We start from the raw sequence: 24,153 nt of genomic DNA, 5'->3' as shown, positions 1-24,153 counted from the left end.
ATATATATATATATATATATATATATATATATATTAGGCCCCATTTCTTGTTCTACCCATTTTGCCCTATAGTTTTGAAGTGTTTTACGATAGATCTGTTTAGCAAGCTCAATTTAGTGAGAATCGACTCTTGGATCATGTTTTTTCGACAAAAAAACATTTTGATGAGCCAGAAAAAACTGGTACCTTCATAGACATTGATTTTGAATCTCCTGAAAAACCTATATATATATATATATATATATATATTAGATTCTGGTGATCCAAAAGCCAGCTCCCACTAAACAAAACCTATAGATCACAAACTAAACAAAACCTATAGATCACAGTGTTAGATTTGAGAAAAAATACCAAAAAGATGCAATTTTGAGGGAGCAAAATGAAAAAGTCGGCAGAACCAATGCATTACTCATCTCTCTCTCTCTCTCTCTCTATATATATATATATATATATATATACATATATATATATATATATATAGTGGTATGAGGCAAAATATCCTTGTTAAACATGCTATTAGATTTTTTAGTTTTTTTCAAAACCTATATATATATATATATATATATATTAGATTCTGGTGATCCAAAAGCCAGCTCCCACTAAACAAAACCTATAGATCACAAACTAAACAAAACCTATAGATCACAGTGTTAGATTTGAGAAAAAATACCAAAAAGATGCAATTTTGAGGGAGCAAAATGAAAAAGTCGGCAGAACCAATGCATTACTCATCTCTCTCTCTCTCTCTCTCTCTCTCTCTCTCTCTCTCTCTATATATATATATATATATATATATATATATATATATATAGTGGTATGAGGCAAAATATCCTTGTTAAACATGCTATTAGATTTTTTAGTTTTTTTCAATGCTGACATATTTAAAGGTTTTTTTATTTGAAGCATTTGATTCGGATGCATGGAATGGCTTTTATAAGGTTTCTAAAATCAACCTACAATTTTCAAAGTTTTAAAGGTCCAAATGCCATTTTTCCATACAAAATATATGATTCAAGTGTCAATTTCTAATAAACCAATCATGTTGAACACATCTATGCTGTTGGAATTGTGAAAAAAAAAAACACAAAAAATGTAAATAACATGTTTCATTTAACACTGTGCCCATTTAACACAAAAATATTACCCTATACATATGGAACAAAATTTTGTTATCTTCTTAAACCGGTCATTGAATTTGTTAAATTACAAAACAGGCTCTCAAAAGAAAAACAAAAACTGATTTTTATGAATTTATTGCTACAGTGAAGGGATTTATGCATTTCCTTCACTCCACTCTGCATGGCAGGCGACGTGAAATCATGGTAGAAGATTCTTTCCAAATTGCCCTTTTGCGATAACCCTGCCCTTTCTGATATCATCAAACTCCCAAGAAGCCGATGCAGGTAAAGAATCCAACCATCATTTTCTTTTCTTTTTTTGGTTTAGACAACCAACAAAATTACCAAATTCTCCAACCAACTCATGCAGTATTTACCACTCGGGACTCATTGAAGGTTTGAGCTTGGCTGGCATCGCTACAAGTCTTCCAAATTCTGGTAAAATTGGCGATCCAAGAAATCTGGACAAAGAATCCTTAGGTGTAATCGACATCATGTTCATTGAGTAACCACATTCATCGATGTCAAAATCTGTCAAGCTTTGACCAAGCTTGCCATTTTCTGCATAACCATCTGAATCCACCATATCCAGATCAGCAATGGCACTATCATCATCACCATCTTCTTCCTCTTCATACTTGGCTTCTATCATTGACCAAAATGTGAAATTCGGTCGGATGAACCTGCATGAGATTGCGAAAGAAGGATCAGAGTTCCTGTTACTGAAAAATGGCTGATTTTATGAAGATCGTGTATACCAACAATAGGCAACACCTCTATTACCATGAACATCACCAACATTATGTCAAACATTTACTACAATGCATTGACTAGATACATTTTGCTTTTTGTATCTTTGATTTTTTTTTTGGGTTTCCCCATTATGGACACATGAGATCAAAAAGTTGATCAAACCTGTCAGATTTCTTCAGTAAGTAAGGATCAAATGGAAAAAACATGTCCAGTCTTTCAATGCCACCGAAAGCCTTTGAGATCACAGACTCCAGAAAGCCTTCGGGTAGAGTCTCTTTTAACCTGAGTAGACGGACTCCTGTAGCCTGTTTCAGAAATTCCTCCACTATAGAAGGCAAGCATACCTACCAAAAGTTGAACCAACCTCATCAGATCACCTCTAAATGGTGACAAGGATACACAACAGAAATATGTTCATGATAAATATGACTGGTCCAAATTTAAATTTGCATGTTTTTCTTTCTCTGAAAGGAAATATGTAATGGTTATGAAGGAGATCACCATCATGTCTCGTATCCAAATTATGTTAAAATTTGCAAACAGAAAAGAAAAAATACTTGATGCTTTTGAAGAACATACCGTTAATGGTTCTAAGCTATTCCTCAAAATATCATCTAGGGGCATCTGGAATAGTAGTGATTTCAGCTGAGGAACCTCCATGAACGACCTCATGCGGAAGCAAAGGACATACATGACCGCCTGGAAACAGGACTTTAACACTTTGACCACCACATCAAAAGCAACAAAAGAAAGTGCTTGATAATGGAGAATAATTTGAAAGCAAATAAAGTAAGCCTGAGTCCAACTACAGGCAAAAGGTCAACAGAACATAACAATTTCCTCAAATAACTAAAGGTAAATCAGCAAATCAACTTCCAAGAAAAGACCAATTTTACCATGCCAGATTTGACACAGTAACTGAAGTGCTTGGACCTCACCAGAAATTCTTAGGGTTAAAGTTAAACCAGAGTCGAAGGTTGTTAGATAGCTGGGAAGTGTGCTTCCCAAAGACTTGCTTAAGAAGAATGATACTCTTCACTTTCGAAACTTGATGGGAATCTTGATTCTCTAATGTTTTTATGCTTCCCAAATGCTTCGTCCATGTTTTCCTATGCGCTTCCTACGTGCTTCTCTTGTGTTTATTTTCATGTTTTCCATATGCACACGTTTTTCACTGACTTCCCCATGTATTTTCTGTAAATTGATAATCATCATATTTTAGACCTTGAAAAAATTAAATTTTTATACTAAAAAATCATGATATTTAACAATATTCATTTTTGTTTTAGCTTTTATTGGTTTCCATTCGATTCCCATTTCACTTCCCATTCGATTTCCATATCACTTCTACTTAGCTTCCTGTTTCATTTCCTTTTTGATCCCTTGCTTCTTGCTTTTATAAATTTTAAAAAATCTCGCTTCCACTTCCTGTATTATTTTCCACTTCTCCTAGGCATGTGAACGGGTCGGATTTAGCCATTACCAAGTTCAACCTAATCAGATCTGACATAAACGGGATTCGGATTCGGAGTCTGATGGAATCAGACAAAACAGAATCCAGACTAGCTTAAAATCCGATATTTACACATTCGGATTCGGATTTTGTCAGATTTGGATTTGAACCTGGATGCAAAACTCAATACTGAATCTGGATTCAATTATTAATTTGATCCGAATTTGGCTACCGCATCCAACTAATCGGATTTGGATTGGGATCGAATGTCGTATTACATCCGATCCGATCTGACAACCTTGACTTATAACAACAAAGTTTATTAAAACCAACATGATAATTTCCAACCAGACTAGACACCATAAATGGCTTTTGGGAAAAAGGTTGATTCTAGACTTGCTAAATCAGGTTAGGGCTAAACAGGTTGGAAGGCCTACACTTACCTGGAACAGATCTAGTTTAGAATCACAACACGTATTGGATGTATATATATATATATAATAAGCATTGCCCAATAGGGGCATTTTGGACATTTTACACATATAATAGAGACTGTCCACTAGGGACAGTTTAGTCTTTTTCTTGTATTTATTTTCTGTTTCTTTATTTTTGTTATTTTTTTATGTAAGGGCATTATGGTCAAAATGACTATAGAGTCATTGGAATAGCTCCCAACGACTATAATTATAGCAGTTGAGAGATTCCAACAAAGGTACTGTATCATTACCTGTATCAGTCAAGCCCAAAATAAGATATGTATTGTATCGTAAAAAATCATAACTTTTTAATAAAAAATCAAAAATTCTAAAAACATCATAAAAAACAAAAAACATTAACAAAAAATCTAAAAAAATCATGACACATGAAACAATGATGAATTGCACAAAATACGATCATAAAATCAAATATGAAGCATTTACGTCTCTCTGAGTTGCATAAGACATCATCAAATATTAACTATCTCACTAGAACAATGCAAAATATTAAATATCTTGCAATTAGAAACATGCAACAAGACTCATACTTTCATATTACGTAATTAATATATTATGGCAATAGTTGCATTCGATTTTCAATCGGTTTTCACTCATTATTTGAGTGCCTCATTGTCATGCCAGATCATTTGATGTCATCTTTATCGGCGTGTAGAGCCTGATTTCTACCTTGATATAAATCCCTAATTTTCGCAGATCCAACTTCGCAGTAAGTTGGCGGGGTTGCAGGAGGGCAATGCCCCATGCCCGTAAGGTGGGAGTTTGAAGGCATGAGCCCCAAGGCAAGAAATTTTTAGAAGGTAGTTTTGTAATTTTACTCATAATAGAGATTTTTTACCTTAACTCACTTCCTTTAGTGAAAAAATAGTGAAAATGCATTCTTACTTGAGTATCGTACGATACGGATACGATATACACTTGTATCGTGATATGAGTGTATATCGTATCGCTTTTGCCATAGTAATGTACCGTATCGTACGATATGGTACAATACTTACAACATTGCTCCCAACGACTCTTGGGAGCTCCTCAAGGCCACCTCTTGTATATATAGGGGGTTTCCCTACTCTATTTATATGCTTTTCCTAAGCAATTTATGCTCAATAACAACTATATTTTTTACTTCTTGAATTCCATTTAGGCTCTCTGTAGCCTTTGTATGCACTTGTGTGCTTTTGTATTGTCCCATAGAGGACTTGTATTGTGCATATGCACGTCGTATTTTGCTTTCCGCTTGTTTCATTACGTTAGAACTAAACAAGCAGGTGGGAACTTTGAGTTGTGTTAGACATAACGACCTTGACAATATTAAGTACTTGCATGGCAATGCATGTGTTTTCCCATGTTCAGAATTCTTTCTTTCCTTTCTCAAGATTGCCTAAACTAGATTAATGTGTAAGACTTCAACCAAGGTTGAGCCGCACGGGATTGTTTGTTGTCACATTTTACAAGAACATCAAGCATTCATGTAGGTCTGCAGTCAATTATACTGGTTAAGGAGATAGAAAGTACCTTTTGTTGATATAGTCTATTTTGTTCAACTAAAGATATCAAGACCCTTATCTGTTAGAATGTCATACAGTTAGGGCCTATTTAGTCAGAAGTGTTAGGCAATGCATAGGCACTGGTCTACCTAGTACCTCTGCCTAATCTAAGACCCAAGTGACACTAACTTCTACAATAAATATTAACATATAAAGAAAATTCTGAACATTCCACAGAAAAAAAAATGTAAAGGCAGGCTGGGGTTAGGCAGACCCCTACCAGTTATACAACGATACCATTGGGATTTGAATTTGCAATGTCCCAACACAAGATGTGCACTAGCTGCTCCTACCAGACAAGCCGAAATTTTACCAAATACTGATTATGAATCATTTTCACATTATAAGAGAAAAGATTACATCCTCTAACTACTACTCCCCCCCCCCAAAAGGCAATTGCCTAGCACCCACAGTGTGTAGGTGGCCAGCACCCAGGTCACCTTTCCCAAGGCTATGTAGTTGGAACAAAACCATGAGGCATGAGTTCACTGTCAAAGCACCCTCTCCATCAACTCTTTCCCCCAGAAAAAAAACAATAAATAGCTTGAGCTCAATCAGGTCAATCTTAAGCACAGTAAAAGGTGCTCAACCTCAGCAGATGTACCCTTCTAAGTGTGAGCAGCAGAGAACTGGGTTCCCTAATAGCTGTGCACCATCATCATCTAAATGTTGATCTTGAAAGTGCAGTAGGATCGAGGCAACGAGCACTAGAGGGGGGGTGAATAGTGTAAATCGTCTGCAGAATTTTGACGGATTTTGCAATTCGCAAAGTAATCACACAAAGAACACAATAATTTATCCTGGTTCGGTCTTTCTCGACCTACATCCAGTCCCCAAGCAAAACCCGCTTGAGATTTCCACTATCAACCTTGTGTAACTACAAGATCATACAGATCAAATCTGGTCCCACTTTCAGTAACACACCTACTGAAAGCAAACAACTCCTTTAAACCAAGGAGTCCTTCATTTTACAGAAAAATGAAATAAGTAACAACTTACAATATATGTCAAACGGACTCGGCTAGGGAGGTGCCGCACCCGAGTCGACACACCCCGACATGGGTGCGGACACGGGTGCGGCTTCGGACTCGGCCTGGACTCGATCAACGCCGAGTCGGACTCGGTCAACGAGTCGAGGCCGAGTCCATCCACATTTTGGACTCGGTCAACTTTGACCGAGTCCAAAAATGTTTATTGAAAAAACTAAAAAAAAAAAAAATTTATATAAAAAGAGACAGTGCACAGTGCATGTGCATGTGCCTGTTTACTATGCCTGTGCACAATGCACAGTGTTGTGTCAGTGTTGTGCACAGTGCGCACAGGTGTGCGCACTGTGCGCACAGTGTTGTGCATGTGCGCACAGTGCACAGTGTTGTGAATGTGCACTTTTTAAATAAAATAAAATAATATCTTTTTAAAAAAATAAAATAAAATAATATATATAACCGAGTCCCCGTGTCCAAAAATTTTAAAATTGCGCCGCACCCGCACCCGCACCCGCACCCATGTGACATAGCTTATAATACAACCTATGAGCCCTTCTTATGAATGCAAATGAGATGCAATTGGCTTTTGAGGTTGTTGAAATACTCTAATCACGAATTCTCTCAAAGGAATTTGAGTGAAAAAACTGAAGTGAAAAATATCACGTGAGTGAGAAAATGAATATGAGTGAAAAGCAAAGAGTAATTGATTCAAATTGATTGAATTGCAGTGCTTTTGAGTGTAAAATGCACTCATATTTATAGTTGAAACATTTCATACGTTGATGGTATGAAAGGGTGTCAAAACAGTCCATTTTGAACGATCAAAACGTTTGAAAAATGAAAAGACACGCTTTTTAAAAGTTTCAGGAAAAACAGCAAAATTAATCGACTAGAACAGTAGTTAGTCGACTAATAATTAGCTATTAGTAGACTGACAGTTAAAATCGGTCGACTGATCTGTTAATCGAGCCGTTTGAAAATCTGAAGTTTTGAAACTTAGTCGACTAGAGAAAAAGTTAGTCGACTGATAATATCATCAGTAGACTGAAAAATCTTTCAATCGACTGCTGCTAAATTTTTCTGAAAATACATGTTCTGTCCGGTCGACTGATAAAAGCATTAGTCGATTGCTGCTAAATTTCCAGAAAACACATGTTATGTCCAGTCGACTGATAAAGTCATTAGTCGACTGCTGCTAAAATTTCCAGAAAACAGACATTTTGTCTGGTCGACTAATAAAACCTTTGGTCGACTAATTTTGATAAAAATGACATTTTGCTTAGAAAATATGACGTGAAAGGGTTAGTCGACTGGTGAGTCTATTGGTCGACTAATAAACACAAAAATTTAAGAAAAGAGTTTTCTAAAAACATTTTCATGAAGGGTTCTTTTAGAAAAGTTTTTCTAAAGACTTTTTAGCTAAAATGCAACCGAAATATGCACTCTAAGTAAGGCTTTTACAAGAATCTAAGACTTTTAATGAATTTTACATTTGCACACTAGTCTTCAAAGATTCTTCATCGAATTCTTCAATGCTTGTCATATTTCTTCATTGCCTTAGCTGAAATGCAGTTGATTCACTTGCTCATCATCAAAACCTTGTACTTGAAGTATCATATACGGCTTCATTGTCGTAACAATCTCTCCTTTTTTTATGATGACAAACTTAATCAAAGATGAAGCATTTAGATGCATAGATGAAGATTTTACTCCCCCTATTAATATGTTGCACAACATTAAAAGTTAGTAAATTCAAAACACATATATCACATATTGAATGGTTTGCATTTTCATCATTACTTCATGCATTTTTAAAACTTTTTCATAAATGCAATTTTCAATGCTTTCTCATGATGTAATTTTCATGTCATAATGCAATATTCAATTTTTATCTTTTTCTCTCTTAATTTCTCATTTCTCATGCAAGGTCTATCTTTTTCTCCTGTAATTTTCATGAAATTTCCATACATGTGTCTACCAAATTCTATCTTTTTCTTCCTCTTTGTCATAATAAAAAAGAGTAAGGGCAGAAATAGCATAAGCAAAATGTAAATTCAAGTTCAAAATATTACAACCCATAAAGTATCAAAGTTCAGTAAAGACAGAAATCAAATATCAGAAAAGTGAGTTGAGCAAGTCCTTGATTGCAGTGATATCTTTCTGAATCGAAGAAAGTTGTTGAGTCACATCTTCACGAAAAGTGTGTTGATGCAGCTCCAAAGCTTTCAGTCGCTGCAAAACTTCATCATTGTCTTGACTGGTAGAAAATTTCTTTCGTTTTGCTTGAGACGAAGGTGTCACAGAAGATGATGAGGGTTCAAAAATTGATGGTTCAGATGGTTCAGTTTGATCAAAGTTTAAAGGAGGCAGATATTTGATTTTCATTCGTTTAAAAATAGTTTGATCAAAGAACTCATTTTGCTCAATATATTTTTCATTGGATAAGGGAACTTTGAAATGTCTAAAAATACGAGTAAGAAGACATCTATAAGGAAGAAATGTTTTTGTTTCCACAAATTAGTAAAATACACATTGGCCCAATTTACAGAAATATTTCCAAACAAGACATAAAGAGCCGTAGAGAGATATGTGGAATAGCAATCAAAAGAACCAGTTTTAGGTAGAACATTGTGGGCAAGGATTCGTCCAGCAATGCGTGCACGAGTTTGAAGATTAGTATTTTTGAAAGGAGGGCAATGAAGTGCACCGGGAAGAAGAATTTGTTCAAAAATTCTTTCATCATTAAGTTCAATAATATTGAAAAGAGTGTCAGGATTTGTCCAAGCATTTTAGAATCAAACTCAATTTCAACATCGCGAACAAGAGATGAAAGAACTCCAGTTTCATAATCAATTTATAAATTTGTGTAAAACAAGTGGATCAGAAAAGGATAATGAAGGGGGTCTGCACAGGCATCAAAAAGATGTGAAATACCTGAAAATAATTCTCTGATTTTGTAACAAGAAAACAGGTGAAAGAGGACATTTCGGTTGGTAAAATAAGAAGTTCAGAAATCGATCCAAAAGTATCATATAAAAGAGGATTTCGGAGTAATTTGAGAGAAAATCCATGTCTTGTTGGAGGTGTAGGAGGAGGAGAACCTTTTGCGGATGCAGTCTTCTGACGAGGCATGGTTGAAACAGATTCACCAAAAAAAATTCAGTTGAAGAGAATAATTGATCAACACAGTCGTTGAGAAGAACAGTTGAAGATGGTGTTGATGTCGGCTTCCAAATGACTTCCGGCGGGAGGAAGATATCCGTCGTCGTGCAACAGAAACGCGTTGTGCAAAGTGAACGATGTGCCTTCAGATTCGTTGGTAGTGGCCAAAATAATCAACAGTAACAACCCACTGAAGAGGGATGTTGATTCTCCACAAATTTTAGGCAAGAGGGAAGAGACGAGGAGGAGTCCGCGGTGGATGACGGCAGGTGAGAGGAGGCTGCCACAAATTCCGGCGAGGACTGAAGAGGCATCGCTCACGGCAAGAGGATTCCGGCGAAAAGTCAAGAGACTCCCTGTCACGGCCAGAAGATTCCGGCGAGGAGAGGTTCGAACGGCACTCCGAGGGTTTTTCGGAAGAGAGAGAGAGAGAGAGAGGGTTTCATTTTTCAAAGGGTTTCGTTTAAGAAAAACAAAAAGGTGCGTAAAAATGAAACAATGCGTTAAAAATCAAGGGGTATCGGGTCCTTTTTAAAAAAAAAAATTAAAAATATCAGTCGACTAGAATTTTATCGGTCGACTAATAAGGTGTGATTCCTTCTGTAAATATTTTAAAGCATCAGTCGACTAGAAATTTATCGATCAACTAATATGGTGCAATTTTGAGATTTTGTTCAAAAATCAACATTTTATAAATCCAAAAACGATCAAATGCCTAGTTCTCTCCTAATTCTCATAAAAAATTCATTTTTAAGTGGTTTAGTGAAGATATCGGCATGTTGTTCTTTAGTGGATATAAAATTTAACGAAATATCTCCTTTTAACACATGATCTCTTAAGAAATGATGTCTAACTTCAATATGCTTAGTTTTTTAGTGTTGAATAGGATTTTTCGAAAGATTTATAGCACTAGTGTTATCACAATAAATAGTTGTTGTGGAGTAATTAAAACCAAAATCTTTTGAGGTCTGTTTAATCCATAATACTTTGAACACGCTAAACTAGCCGTTATATATTCTGCTTCAGTTGTTGAGAGTGATACTGAATTTTGCTTTTTACTAAACCAAGAGACTAAAGCATTTCCTAAGAAATGACAAGTTCCGCTAGTACTCTTGCGATCAGATTTACTTCCTGCAAAATCTGCATCACTATATGAAACTAAATCAAAGGAAGATGATTTTGAGTAAAACAAACCAAAATCTGAAGTATCTTTCAAGTAACGAAGAATTTGTTTTACTGCAGTTAAATGAGATTCATTTGGATTAGCTTGAAATCTTACACACATAAAAACACTAAACATTATATCAGGTCGACTAGCAGTTAAGTATAATAGAGATCTGATCATACCTCTGTAGAGCTTAGTATCTACATTTTTACCATTTTCATCTTTATCAAGAAAAGTAGTTATACTCATAGGATTTCTTCTTGATTTCGATGAGTCCATCCCAAATCTCTTGAGAAGTTCTTTTGTATACTTAGCCTGATTGATGAAGATTCTTTCTCCAATTTGCTTTATTTGAAGTCCAAGGAAGTAGTTTAATTCGCCCATCAAGCTCATTTCAAACTCTTCCTGCATAGCTTTAGCAAATTCTTTGCAAAGAGAATCATTAGTAGAACCAAATATTATGTCATCAACATAAATTTGCACAATAAGAATATCTGAATTAAGATTTTTAATAAATAAAGTGGAGTCTACCCGACCAATAGAAAAATCAGATTGTTCTATACAATTTCGTAGTCTTTCATACCACGCTCTTGGTGCTTGTTTAAGTCCGTACAAAGCTCTTTTTATCTTGTAGACTTTTTCTGGATATTTCTCATTTTCAAAGCCTGGAGGTAACTCCGCCTGTGTATAACTGTTTAGTTATACACTGCCGGTCCCAAGCCCGGATAAAGGAGGAGGGTTGCGGTAGGCCTGTGACAGCCAGCATAAAAACTTTGTCATATCCTATGAAAATGAACCAATATGAGAATTTCGTTGGGGCGTTCCCTACTGAGCGACGCGCTGTACTCTCTAGGCCCGAAGGCAGTGATAAATGGGCAAGGGTTGCTAGGTCATCGCCCAGAAGCGACGCGTCACACCGGCGCCCGGGTGTGGTGTCAAATAGGCAAGGGTTCCCTCACTTTGTTGGACGGGTGGGGGTAAAGAAGTTAGTCCAAGACCATAAAATTAGGTTAGCCACTTGGAACATAGGGTCTTTAACTGGTAAGTTGGTAGAGTTAGTAGATGTTATGTGTAGGAGAAAGATTGATATTTTATGTCTTCAAGAGACCAAATGGGTAGGTGAGAAAGCTAAAGTGATAGAACCTTGGGGATATAAGATTTGGTATACAGGAATAAATAGGAATAGGAATGGCGTAGGGATTGTTATGAGTCGTCAGTTTATAGATAATGTAGTTGAGGTCCGTAGGAAGGGTGATAGAATTTTACTTATTAAATTAGTGTTAGGTACGGATATTATTAATATTATTAGTGTTTATGCACCTCAAGTAGGTTTAGATGATTCCATTAAGCATCAATTTTGGGAAGATTTAGATGGAGTAGTACAAGGGATATCTTATGGAGAAAAGTTTTTCATCGGCGGTGACCTTAATGGACATGTAGGTATTAGTAGGGATGGATTTGAGAGTATCCATGGAGGCTATGGTATAGGAGAAAGAAATAAAAGTGGAGAAAGGATTTTAGATTTTTGTTTGTCCTATGATATGATCTTAGCAAACACTTGGTTTAGGAAGAGGGAGTCTCACCTAGTAACATTTAAAAGTGGGGTTAATACGAGTCAGATAGATTTTTTCCTACTTAGAAAGAGAGATAGGGGTTGTTGCATCGATTGTAAGGTTATACCGGGAGAAAGTGTAGCTGCACAACATAGAGTCTTAATTTTAGATCTTAGAATTAGACAATGCCGCAAAAGGGATAGACATAGGATAGATCCTAGAATTAAGTGGTGGGCACTGAAAGGAGCTAAACAAGGAATGTTTGTAGAGCAGGTAGTTAAGGAAGTTGATTGGTGTCTCGAGGAGGATTCAGAATCAATGTGGAATAAGATAGCGGGTGGCATGAGAAAAGTGGCTAAGGAGGTATTGGGTGAGTCTAAAGGCGGTGCACCACTAGGTAAGGATACATCATGGTGGAACGAGGATGTCAAATTAGTTATTAAGGTTAAAAGAGAGTGTTATAAAAATCTAAGTAAGAGTCGGGATAATGAGAATTTGGAGAAGTATATGATAGCAAAGAAGGAAGCTAAAAAAGTAGTTCGAAACGCGAGGGCTAAGGTATATAAGGAAGTTTATGACAAGTTGGATACCAAAGAAGGCGAGAAGGATATTTATAGGCTTGCAAAGATGAGAGATAGGAAATCGAAGGATTTGGGTATGGTTAGATGTATCAAAGATGAAACGCAAAGGGTTTTAGTCAAAGATGAGGAGATTAAGGAGAGATGGAAAGATTATTTTGATAAGCTATTTAATGATAGTCATGCTCAAGATCTTGGAGACTTATCCATTCCTTTTCATGAGATTAATCGTGACTTCATGCGCAAGATTCAAAAAAAAGAAATTGCAGAGGCTTTGAAGAAAATGAAATCAAGAAGGGCAGTTGGCCCAGATGGTATACCTATCGAGGCTTGGAAATGCTTGGGAGAGAAAGGTTTAGAATGGTTGACAAATCTTTTTAACTTGATTTGGCGAACAAATAAGATGCCTAATGAGTGGAGGAAGAGTACTTTGGTGCCTTTATATAAGAATAAGGGTGATATACAAGATTGCGCAAACTATCGTGGTATAAAACTCATGAGTCATACTATGAAACTTTGGGAGAGGGTGATTGAGTCTAGGTTGAGGAAGGTTGTCATGATATCGGAGAATCAATTTTGTTTTATGCCTGGAAGATCAACTATGGAAGCTATACATCTTCTTAGACAACTTAGTGAAAGATATAGAGAGAGGAACAAAGATTTGCATATGGTTTTTATTGATTTAGAGAAGGCATACGATAGAGTACCTAGGGACGTTCTCTGGTGGACAATGATGAAGAAAGGTGTTTCTCTCAAGTACATTAGAATAATTAAAGATATGTATGAAGGAGTAGTAACCAATGTCCGCACTTGTGGAGGGGTGACAACCAATTTTCCAATAACGGTTGGGTTACATCAAGGATCTGCTTTAAGCCCTTTCCTATTTGCGATAGTGATGGATGAGCTTACGAGATCAATTCAAGAAAATGTACCGTGGTGTATGTTGTTTGTTGATGATATTGTTTTGATTGATGAGTCTAGAGCTGGGGTTAATGCTAAGTTAGAATTATGGAGACAGACATTGGAAGCTAGAGGTTTTAAGTTGAGTAAGAGTAAGACTGAATATATGGAATGTCGGTTTAGTAAGCAACGAAGTAGTGATGGGAGTGTAGTGAAGCTTGGTGAGCAAGAAATACCGGTGAATGATTATTTCAAATATTTGGGATCCATCATTCAAAAGTATGGAGAAATTGATGGAGATGTAAATCATAGGATAAAGGTTGGGTGGATGAAATGGAAAAGTGCAACTGGAGTGCTGTGCGATCGTAGAATGCCATTGCGATTGAAGGGAAAGTTTTATAGGACGACTATTAGACCCGCTTTACTATATGGTACGGAATGTTGGGCTGCCAAGAGACATCATATTCAAAAAATGAGTGTAGCTGAGATGCGGATGCTTAGATGGATGTGTGGAAATACTATAAAAGATAAGATTCGGAACGAGGAGATACGTAAGAAGGTAGGTGTTGCACCCATTGAAAATAAGATGCGAGAGAATCGTTTACGGTGGTTTGGACATATTCGGCGAAGGCCTAATGATGCTCCAGTTAGAAGGTTGGAGAAATGGGAAAATATATTAGTTAAAAGAGGTCGGGGTAGGCCTAGGAAGACTTGGATGGAGATGATAGGAAAGGATATGAATGCTTTGAACCTCACCGAGGACATGGAATTGGATAGAAATGATTGGAGGAAAAGGATTCATGTGGAAGACCCTAAATGAATTTCTTTTTTGGTTCATATCGCTGACCCCAATTGTTTTGGGATGAAGGCGTAGTTGTTGTTGTTGTTGTTGTTGTTGTTCAAAGCCTGGAGGTTGCTCTACATAAACTTCTTCATTGATGTGTCCATTTAAGAATGCACTCTTAACATCAATTTGATATAAGTTAAAGTTTATGTAACTAGCAAAAGCAAGCATCATTCGAATTGACTCCAGTCGAGCTACCGGTGTATAGGTTTCATCAAAATCTATGCCTTCTTCTTGATTATAGCCTTGTGTTACTAGTCTTGCTTAGTTTCGAATGACTTCGCCATTTTCGTCCAGCTTATTTCAGAAGACCCATCTTGTTCCAATTACTAGATGATCCTTTGGTCTATCAACTAGATCTCAAACATCATTCCTAGTAAATTGGTTAAGTTCTTCAGACATGGCCAAAAGCCAAAATTCATCATCACAAGCCTCATTGATATTCTTTGGTTCTATTTTAGATATGAAAGCAATATTTGCAATATATTTTTCTAATTGCCTTCTGATTTTGAACACCACTCTTTATTTCTCCAATAACTTGTTCATGTGGATGATTGGGAACTTCTTTCCAAACCGGTTAAGAGGAACATTTTCTTGAGAAGTACTCTCTATCAAAGGTTCTTCTAGAAGTATTACTTCTTCTCATTCGCTTAAAGGTATAACCTGCTCACAATTCTCATCAAATGCAATATGTAAAGATTCTTCAATGCAAGATGTTCTTTTATTAAAAACACGATAAACTTTACTTCTAAAAGAATATCCAAGAAATATTGATTCATCTGATTTTGAATCAAACTTATCAAGATTATCTTTTGTATTTAACAAGAAGCATTTACTACCAAAAAATTTGAAATATGAGATCTTTGGTATACGATCATAATACAATTCAAAACATGTTTTATGTAAAATTGGTCGAACAAGAACACGGTTTAAAACATAACATGCTGTATTTATTGTTTCAGCCCAAAAGTATTTTGGTAAATTTTTATCTTGAAGCATGGTTCTAGCACATTCTTACAAAGTTCTATTCTTTCTTTCAACAACTTCATTTTGTGGAGCCGCTATAGGAAAAGCAAAGTTGTGAGATATACCATGTAAATCACAATACTTTTGAAAATATTCATTTTCAAATTCACCACCATGATCACTACGAATTTTAATAATAGATGTAGATTTTTCATTTGTTATTCTACAAAGTTTTGAAAATTCAGAAAAAGCATCATTTTTGCTTTTTAGAAAAATCACCCATGTAAATCGAGAATAATCATCTACTATAACAAAAGCATACTTGCTACCATTCAAACTTTAAATTCTAGATGGTCCAAATAGATCTAAATGTAAAAGTTCAAGAGGACGTTTTGTTGAAACTATATCTTTTGCTTTAAAAAAACTCTTGATTTTTTTACCCCTTTGGCAAGCATCGCATAAGTGATCTTTCTTATATGGTATTCTAAGTAGGCCTCTTACAAGATCATTCTTGGATAACTTTGAAATAATTTTAAAGTTAACATGTCCAAGTCTCTTGTGTCATAACCATTGAATTTCATTTGAAACAATAAGACATTTTTTATTAAAAGTGGGTAACTCATCTAGATAAAGTTCATACACATTGTTCCTTCTTTTACCTTTAAAAATGATCTTTTTAGATTGAAAATCAGAAATTAAGCATAAATCATGTTCAAAAAAAACAAGAAAACCTTTATCACATAATTGACTAATGGATAATAAATTATGCATTAAACCATCTACTAAAAGAACATTTTCTATCAAGAAAAATTTTAGATTACCAATATTACCAATACCTATTATTTTTCCCTTGTTATTGTCACCAAAGGTGACGGTTCCTCCATCCTTATTTTTGAGGGTGGAAAATAACTCCGGCCTTCCAATCATATGTTTGGAACAACCGTTGTCCAATATCCATTTGCTCCTTATTTTGTGTACCTACAACAAAATTAGAAGACAAAGCATTTGACCCTTTTCTATTTTGGGGTCCATGAGAGTTAGTCTTAGAAACCCATATCCATTTGGATTTTGGTTTCCTTTGATAATAAATATTCTTTTTATAAAAAGATTTAGCATTTCTAGAATAATCATGTCTAGGCTTATAAGTATTATAAGTTTCATGATTAGATGCATTTCTATTAGAACTGGAAAATTTAATTCTATGAACAAATGGTTGAAAATATTGTTTTTGATTCTTCACCACATAGTTTGGTCTATTTTGAGTATCAAAGAAGCTATATCTCAATCCGGTTTTATTAAACGAGCATCTTTGAGAACCAATAAGTCTTTCTAGATTCTCTTGACCATTTGTGAATTTGGTCACTATAGAAAGAAGATCATTTGATTTTTCTTTTAGACTAGTTATTTCTTTTTGTAAGAGGTTGGTTCTAATTCCAATTTTTTTTATCTCAAATGCTTGACAAGAGTTTTCCTTCTTAAGATCTTCTATCTCTTGAAGTAACACTTTGTTTTGAGAGCAAGAGTTGAATTCTCAGTTTTTAACACTTTGTTTTTAGAACTTAGACTCTTAAATTTAGCATATAAATCATTGAATGTTTTTAATAAATCATCATAGTCAAATTAACTTACCGAATCTTCTTGTGCTACAAAGCACATGTTGGCGACTTCTTCATTTGATTCTTCATCGAAAGAAGAGTCACTATCATCTCAACATGCTTGAAATGCCTTTTTCTTCTTGAATTGGTCCTTGGACTTGATTTTAAGAAGAGGACAATCTTTCTTGATGTGTCCTGCATTTTTGCAGTTAAAGCACTTGACTTCATTTGGATTGGAAGAATCCGCTTTCTTTACCTTTCTTTGAAATCTTCTCTTTTTTATGAATCTTTTGAATTGCCTTATAATAAGGGCAATATCTTCATCTTCATCTTCTTCTGAATTTTCAGAGTCAGAAGTAGTCTTAAAAGCAAGAGATTTCTTCTTGGGTTCTTCTTCTTGTCTGTCTTGAAGTTGGACTTCATATGTCATTAAGTTACCAACCAAATCTTCAAGAGTGAGAGTGTTTAAATCATTTGCTTCCTCAATAACTGTAGTTTTTCTCTCCCATTCAGGAGTTAAACACCTTAGGATTTTTCTGACTAAATTCACTTGTGAATATTCTTTTCCAAGGGATTTCAGAGTGTTAGTGATATCGGTCATTTTTGTTATCATGTCCGATATAGATTCATTTTGCTTCATTTTAAACCATTCAAATTTATGAACTAAAGAAGCGATTTTAGATTCATTTACCTTTGACGTACCTTCGTGAGTCACGAGAAGAGTATGCCAGATTTCATTTGTTGTAGAGCATTGGGAGATGTGATTGAACTCTACCTTGTCAACGGCACAATACAATACATTCATTGCCTCGGCATTAAGTGAAGCAGTTTTCTTTTCTTCATCGGTCCATTGACTGAAATCAGTTTATGGCATTTGGTACTTTTCTGAAACAACTCTCCAAATTTCGAGATCCATGGATTGTAAAAATATTGTCATTCTCATTTTCCAGTATCCATAGTTTGTTCCGTCGAAAAGAGGAGGACGAACAGAAGAGCATCCTTCTTTGTGATGATGGTCAAATCAAAATAATAGCAAACCTGCTCTGATACCAAATGAAAGTGCAGTAGGATCGAGGCAACGAGCACTAGAGGGGGGTGAATAGTGCTTTTATAGATCGTCTGCGGAATTTTGACAGATTTTGCAATTCGCAAAGTAATCACACAAAGAACACAATAATTTATCCTGGTTCAGTCTTTCTCGGCCTATATCCAGTCCTCAAGCAAAACCCGCTTGAGATTTCCACTATCAACCTTGTGTAACTACAAGATCATACAGACCAAATCCGGTCCAACTTTCAGTAACACACCTACTGAAAGCAAACAACTCCTTTAAACCAAGGAGTTCTTCCTTTTACAGAAAAATGAAATAAGTAACAACTTACAATACAACCTATAAGCCCTTCTTATGAATGCAAATGAGATGCAATTGGCTTTTGAGGTTGTTGAAATACTCTACTCACGAATTCACTATCTCTCAAAGGAATTTGAGTGAAAAAACTGAAGTGAAAAATATCACGTGAGTGAGAAAATGAATATGAGTGAAAAGCAAAGAGTAATTGATTCAAATTGATTGAATTGCAGTGCTTTTGATTGTAAAATGCACTCATATTTATAGTTGAAACATTTCATACGTTGAGGGTATGAAAGGGTGTCAAAACAGTTCATTTTGAACGATCAAAACGTTTGAAAAATGAAAAGACACGCTTTTTCAAAGTTTCAGGAAAAATGGCAAAATTAGTCGACTGGAACAATAGTTAGTCGATTAATAATTAGCTATTAGTAGACTGACAGTTATCGTCGGTCGACTGATCTGTTAATCGAGCCGTTTGAAAATTTGAAAATTTTTCTGAAAATACATGTTCTGTCCGGTCGACTGATAAAAGCATTAGTCGACTGCTGCTAAATTTCCAGAAAACACATGTTTTGTCCAGTCGACTGATAAAGTCATTAGTCGACTGCTGCTAAAATTTCCAGAAAACAGACATTCTATCCGGTCAACTAATAAAACCTTTGGTCGACTAATTTTGATAAAAATGACATTTTGCTTAGAAAATATGGCGCGAAAGGGTTAGTCGACTGGTGAGTCTATTGGTCGACTAATAAACACGAAAATTTAAGAAAAGAGTTTTCTAAAAACATTTTCATGAAGGGTTCTTTTAGAAAAGTTTTTCTAAAGACTTTTTAGCTAAAACCAGTGTTGTGAAAAAGCGTTGAGGCGTAGCGAGGCGCTCCACCAAAATCTGAGGCGAGGCGTAAGCCTCGAGGCGCAAAGCGTAAGCCTCAAAAAAAAAATTTAACTTAAAAAAAACTATAAAAATGATCTAAAATTATAAATAAATAAGAAACGCTTTATTGATGAAGCGCCAACCAACACGAAATAAAAAAATCTCAAATAAATACGAAAAAAAATATGAGATTAACATGTAAAAGTAACATAAATGGCAAAGAACAATAAACATCCACTTGAGCCTTTTTCTATAGCTACAGTTGGAAAAACCAAAAGGAAATAACACACAAACATAAAAGCAAAAACTGTGGAAGGTGAAGTCCACTGAACATTACAAACAAGAGAACAGTAAAAGAGAAAGGTCCCATCAATATACTAGAGATAAATTGGGCCGTTGATCCTTTTCCCTTGGTACTAGAAATGTGGACAGCCTAAACACACAACGAATCAAATGAGTGAGTTTAAGGAGGGGAGAGAAATTCAGCAAATTCATGTCAACTATTGTAACAAACATAAATAGAAATTTCAAGCAATTGCACATAAAGATTCAAGCAGCCTAGCATGTAATATGGTGAAAATCGGTCTTCAAAAATATCAAACAATTTCTCGAGAAAGAAAAAATCTCAGCGACAACAATGAGCCAATGTATTTCCATCGATGAAGAGAAGAACATAAGACACAATCGTTATGTGGGTGAGTGAAAAAATCAGCCTTTGGATGTAATCGGAAAAAAGCTTTCTTTTGGAAGCACTAGACATAGTGGTGCTCTGATCTCGAGTGGCACCTTAAACTCGAGATGAGGGCTGCCAAGGGAGCGGAGCAACCGCTTCATCTTGCCCAAGGTGATAAACCCAGAAAATTGTTACCGGAAAACGCAGAGGTCGCCGGCGGCGAGTGGTGGCCGGCGACAGCAGTGGCGGCGGCGAGTGGTAGCACGGTGGTGGCTGGGAGTCGCTGGCACGGCTGTGAGTCGCTGGCGAGTGGTCGCACGGCGGCGGCGAGTGGTCGCACGGCGATGATCGACTACGGGTGGTGGCCGGCTGCGAGTGGTGGCCGGCGACAGCAGTGGCGAGGGACGAGAGGGGACAAAGTGGAGAGAGAAGGGGCGAGGGATTTCCCTCGCCCCGAAGCGCCTGTGTCTTTTTTAAAGACACAGGCGCTTCGATCTTTCGAGAATACGGGCCCGGATCTGGGTCGAACTCGGGTCCGGGCCATCCGATTTTTAATGCGCGCCTCACTTTGAGGCGCGCCTCGCCTCAAGGCGCATGAGGCGTACGCCTTAACGGTGTTGCGCTTTTTAAGTGTGCCTCAAGGCGAAAAGGGTCACGCCTCGAGGCGAGGCGCGCTTTTTGCGCCTTGAGGCGCGTTTTTAACAACACTGGCTAAAACGCAACCAAAATATGCACTCTAAGTAAGGCTCTTACAAGAATCTAAGACTTTTAATGAATTTTACATTTGCACACTAGTCTTCAAAGATTCTTCATCGAATTCTTCAATGTTTGCCATATTTCTTCATTGACTTAGCTGAAATGCAGTTGATTCACTTGCTCATCATCAAAACCTTGTACTTGAAGTATCATGTACGGCTTCATTGTCGTAACAAATCTTGTGTTACCATGCACAATCACCACCATCAGTAGTTGCATATGAAGCCAACCTCACAGTTCTGTAAACATGTACGACCAAGAACATGATTCTATATCAACAATAAAATCATCATACTCCGACACCATTAATCATGTTTTACTCTATGTCACACGGACTCGGCTAAGGAGGTGCCGCACCCGAATCGACACGCCCCGACACGGGTGCGAACTCGGGTGCAGCTTCGAACTCGGCCCGGACTCAGTCAACGGCGAGTCAAACTCGGTCAACGAGTCCAGGCCGAGTCCATCCACATTTTGGACTCGGTCAATTTTGACCGAGTCCCAAAATGTTCATTTTGACTTTTAAATCACATTTTGGATCTGGGTCGGGTCGGGTCCGACCCAGATCCAAATTTCTTTTGCAGCCGAACCCTAAAAGGGGTTTATCGACAGGGGGAGGTGCTTACCCTCTTGATTTTGCTTCTCCCCTCCGGCCCCCGCAGCTTTCTCTTACACCCACGCCAACGATCCAGACTCCGGCGACGGTACGCACAGGCAGCCATCGTCTCCCCCTCCGTCAACACTCAACAGGTATGTCGATCAACCCTCCCTCTGCTCGCAGCCTCCCTTGCACCCTCTGCTCGCAGAAGAGGGGCTCGGCCCCTCTCTGTGCCTCCTATTCACAGAGGAGGGGCTTGGCCCCTCCTCGTTTCGCTTATGTCAGGCAGGCCCCTCCCCCCGTACCCTCTGCTCGCAGAAGAGGGGCTCGCCCCCCCTCCCTGCACCCTCTGCTCGCAAAAGAGGGGCTCGGCCCCTCCCTGTGCGTCTGATTCATAGAGGAGTGGCTCAGCCCCTCCTCGTTTCCCTTTTATTGCAGGGGTAAGAAGTAGGAGTGGGGGAAGGAGGGGGCTCGGCTGACAGGCCGAGCCTTGCGACGCCGAACAACAAGGGAAACGAGGAGGGGTTGAGCCCATCCTCGTTTCCCCTGCTGCCTTTGGCTTTTTGGCAAGGGCAAAGCCCCTGGCACGGATAACGTTCAGCAGGGGCTTGCCCTGCCCCTCCTTTTTTGCGTTAGATAGGGGGTAGCTCCTATTATTATTATTTTGAACGGTTTATTAACTTTATTTTATTTACTTATTTTCTTTTCAATTTTCACTTTTCAGATATAATGGCGAGTTCTAGCGGTAGTGTCAATACATTTGGTTCAAGTTCTAACCCTGAATTAGAAGTTTCTCAACCACTTTGGAGGCTTGTGACAAAAGGGGTAAAAGCTAGTAGTGGTGGTGGTGGGAATGTGCAGTTTCATTGTAATCTATGTAAGATTGTTTTCACAGGTTCTTATACACGTGTGAAAGCACATCTTTTGCATATTCGTGGTCAAGGAATTAGGGCATGTTCTGGGGTTGACAAAGACATGTTAAAGCAATTAAAAAAAAACAAGAGGAAGCTGAAAAGAAGAAAATTGCATAGATGAGAAGCGATTCGATTAATTTGTCTTTTCCTATTGCTAGTGATATACAAGAAGAGCTTTTAAAGAAAAGAAAGATGGAAAGCAATAAAACAATACAAGCATCATTCAAAAACATGGCAAGAGCAGAAATTGATAAAAAGATTGGTCGATTCTTTTACTCAAGCTCAATTTATTTTAATGTAGCTAGAAGTCCATACTGAAAATATATGATTACATCTTTGGCTAATTGCAATTTGAGTGGTTATGTGCCTCCTAGTTCAGAAAAACTAAGAACAGTCATTTTTGCAGAGGAAAAAAATAGAATTGAAGACTTGTTAGAGACTCAAAAATTTGCATGGAAACGACATGGAGTGTCGATTGTTTCTGATGGGTGGACTGATATACAAAGGCGACCACTGATAAACTTCATTGCTTACTCACTTAATGGGCCATCTGGAGAGTATAAAGATGCTGAATATTTAAAGAGATTATTTGTCGAAGTGATAAAAGAAGTGGGTGAAGAAAGTGTGGTGCAAATCATTACTGACAATGCTCCAGTTTGCAGTTGTGCAAGAATGAATTTGGCAAGTGAAGATACATATTCACATATTTTTTGGACTCCTTGTGCAGCACACTGTTTAAATTTGGCACTTAAGAGTATATGCAATCCATCAAAAGATGATGCACATGCACATGAAATGTGCTTATAGATTGAGGAAATAGAACATGATGTTCAGAATATTAGAAATTTTGTTGTAAACCATCATCATGCCCTTTCTATATTTAATAGGCATTCTGATCTCAAGTTACTGAAAGTTGCTGAAACTCGTTTTGCTTCTTTCATTGTTATGATAAAAAAAATTAAACAACTCAAGAATGCATTGATGATGATGGTGGCTGATCAAGATTGGGATTTTTATCGTACTGAAGATGATGTCAAGGCTCAAGCTATCAAAAAAAGCATCTGTGATGATTTTTTGTGGGATAAAATTACATATTTTGTTGAATTTACAAAGCCTATTTGGGAAATGTTGAGAGAAGTTGATAAAGATGTACCCGTGCTTCATAGAATTTATGAAATGTGGGACAATATGATTGAAAAAGTTCAAAGTATCATTTTTAAACATGAGAAGAAAGATATTGCACTTGATGATTCAGAATTTTACAATCATGTACAATAAGTTTTAGTGAGAAGATGGGATAAAAACAATACACCTTTGCATTGCATGGCACACTCTCTCAATCCAAAATACTACGCAAAAAAATGGTTGACAGCAGGTGTTGGTCGTGTTTCTCCAAATGAAGATCCTGAGATATCAAGAAATAGAATGATATATTTGGGAAGACTTTTTAATGATCCTCACATGTTTAAGGTTACAAATAGTGAGTTTGGCAAATTTTCTACTGAGAGATTTGATTCTTTAGCAGCACTTGTGGCAAGGGATGAGGAAGATCCCCTTAATTGGTGGGCAACATATGGATCAGAGACACCAAATCTGCAACGTCTTGCAATGAAGTTGTTATCCCAACCTGCTACATCATCTTGTTGTGAAAGAAATTGGAGTACATATGCTCAAATTCAACATTAAAAGAAACAAACTCGCTAGTAAAAGAGCAGAGGATTTTGTTTATGTTCACTCAAATCTACGATTAATTTCTCGCCGCACCAAAGAAGAATATAGGTACTTTTTTTTTATATTCAAAGTTTGTATTTAAATATTTGCATTCAAAGTTTTAAGTTAGATACTAATATAGTCATTTTTTGATGCAGTTGTGGAC

The 24,153-nt window shown here is 36.9% G+C and overlaps 1 protein-coding gene across 2 annotated transcripts in view; it reads right to left on the bottom strand.

Annotated features, from left to right (window-relative positions):
- Positions 1–1,099: 1,099 nt before the first annotated feature.
- Positions 1,100–24,153, bottom strand: part of LOC149828616 (uncharacterized) — a 39,205-nt gene continuing 16,151 nt past the window's right edge. For both annotated transcript variants that reach the window (XM_090016907.1, XM_090016908.1), the window contains 3 exons: positions 2,451–2,570; positions 2,034–2,215; positions 1,100–1,801 (listed from right to left, as the gene is read on the bottom strand). In XM_090016907.1, coding sequence (XP_089873033.1) covers positions 1,492–1,801; positions 2,034–2,215; positions 2,451–2,570 — 612 coding nt within the window. In that variant the 3' untranslated portion in view covers positions 1,100–1,491. The remainder of the gene's footprint in view (positions 1,802–2,033; positions 2,216–2,450; positions 2,571–24,153) is intronic.

The sequence above is a fragment of the Nuphar pumila genome, chromosome 9 (genome assembly GCF_984573655.1).
Source record: "Nuphar pumila chromosome 9, dmNupPumi1.hap1.1, whole genome shotgun sequence".
Taxonomy (NCBI): domain Eukaryota; kingdom Viridiplantae; phylum Streptophyta; class Magnoliopsida; order Nymphaeales; family Nymphaeaceae; genus Nuphar; species Nuphar pumila.
The sequence above is the reverse complement of the archived record's forward strand: the minus strand, read 5'-3'. Positions and strand labels throughout refer to the sequence as shown.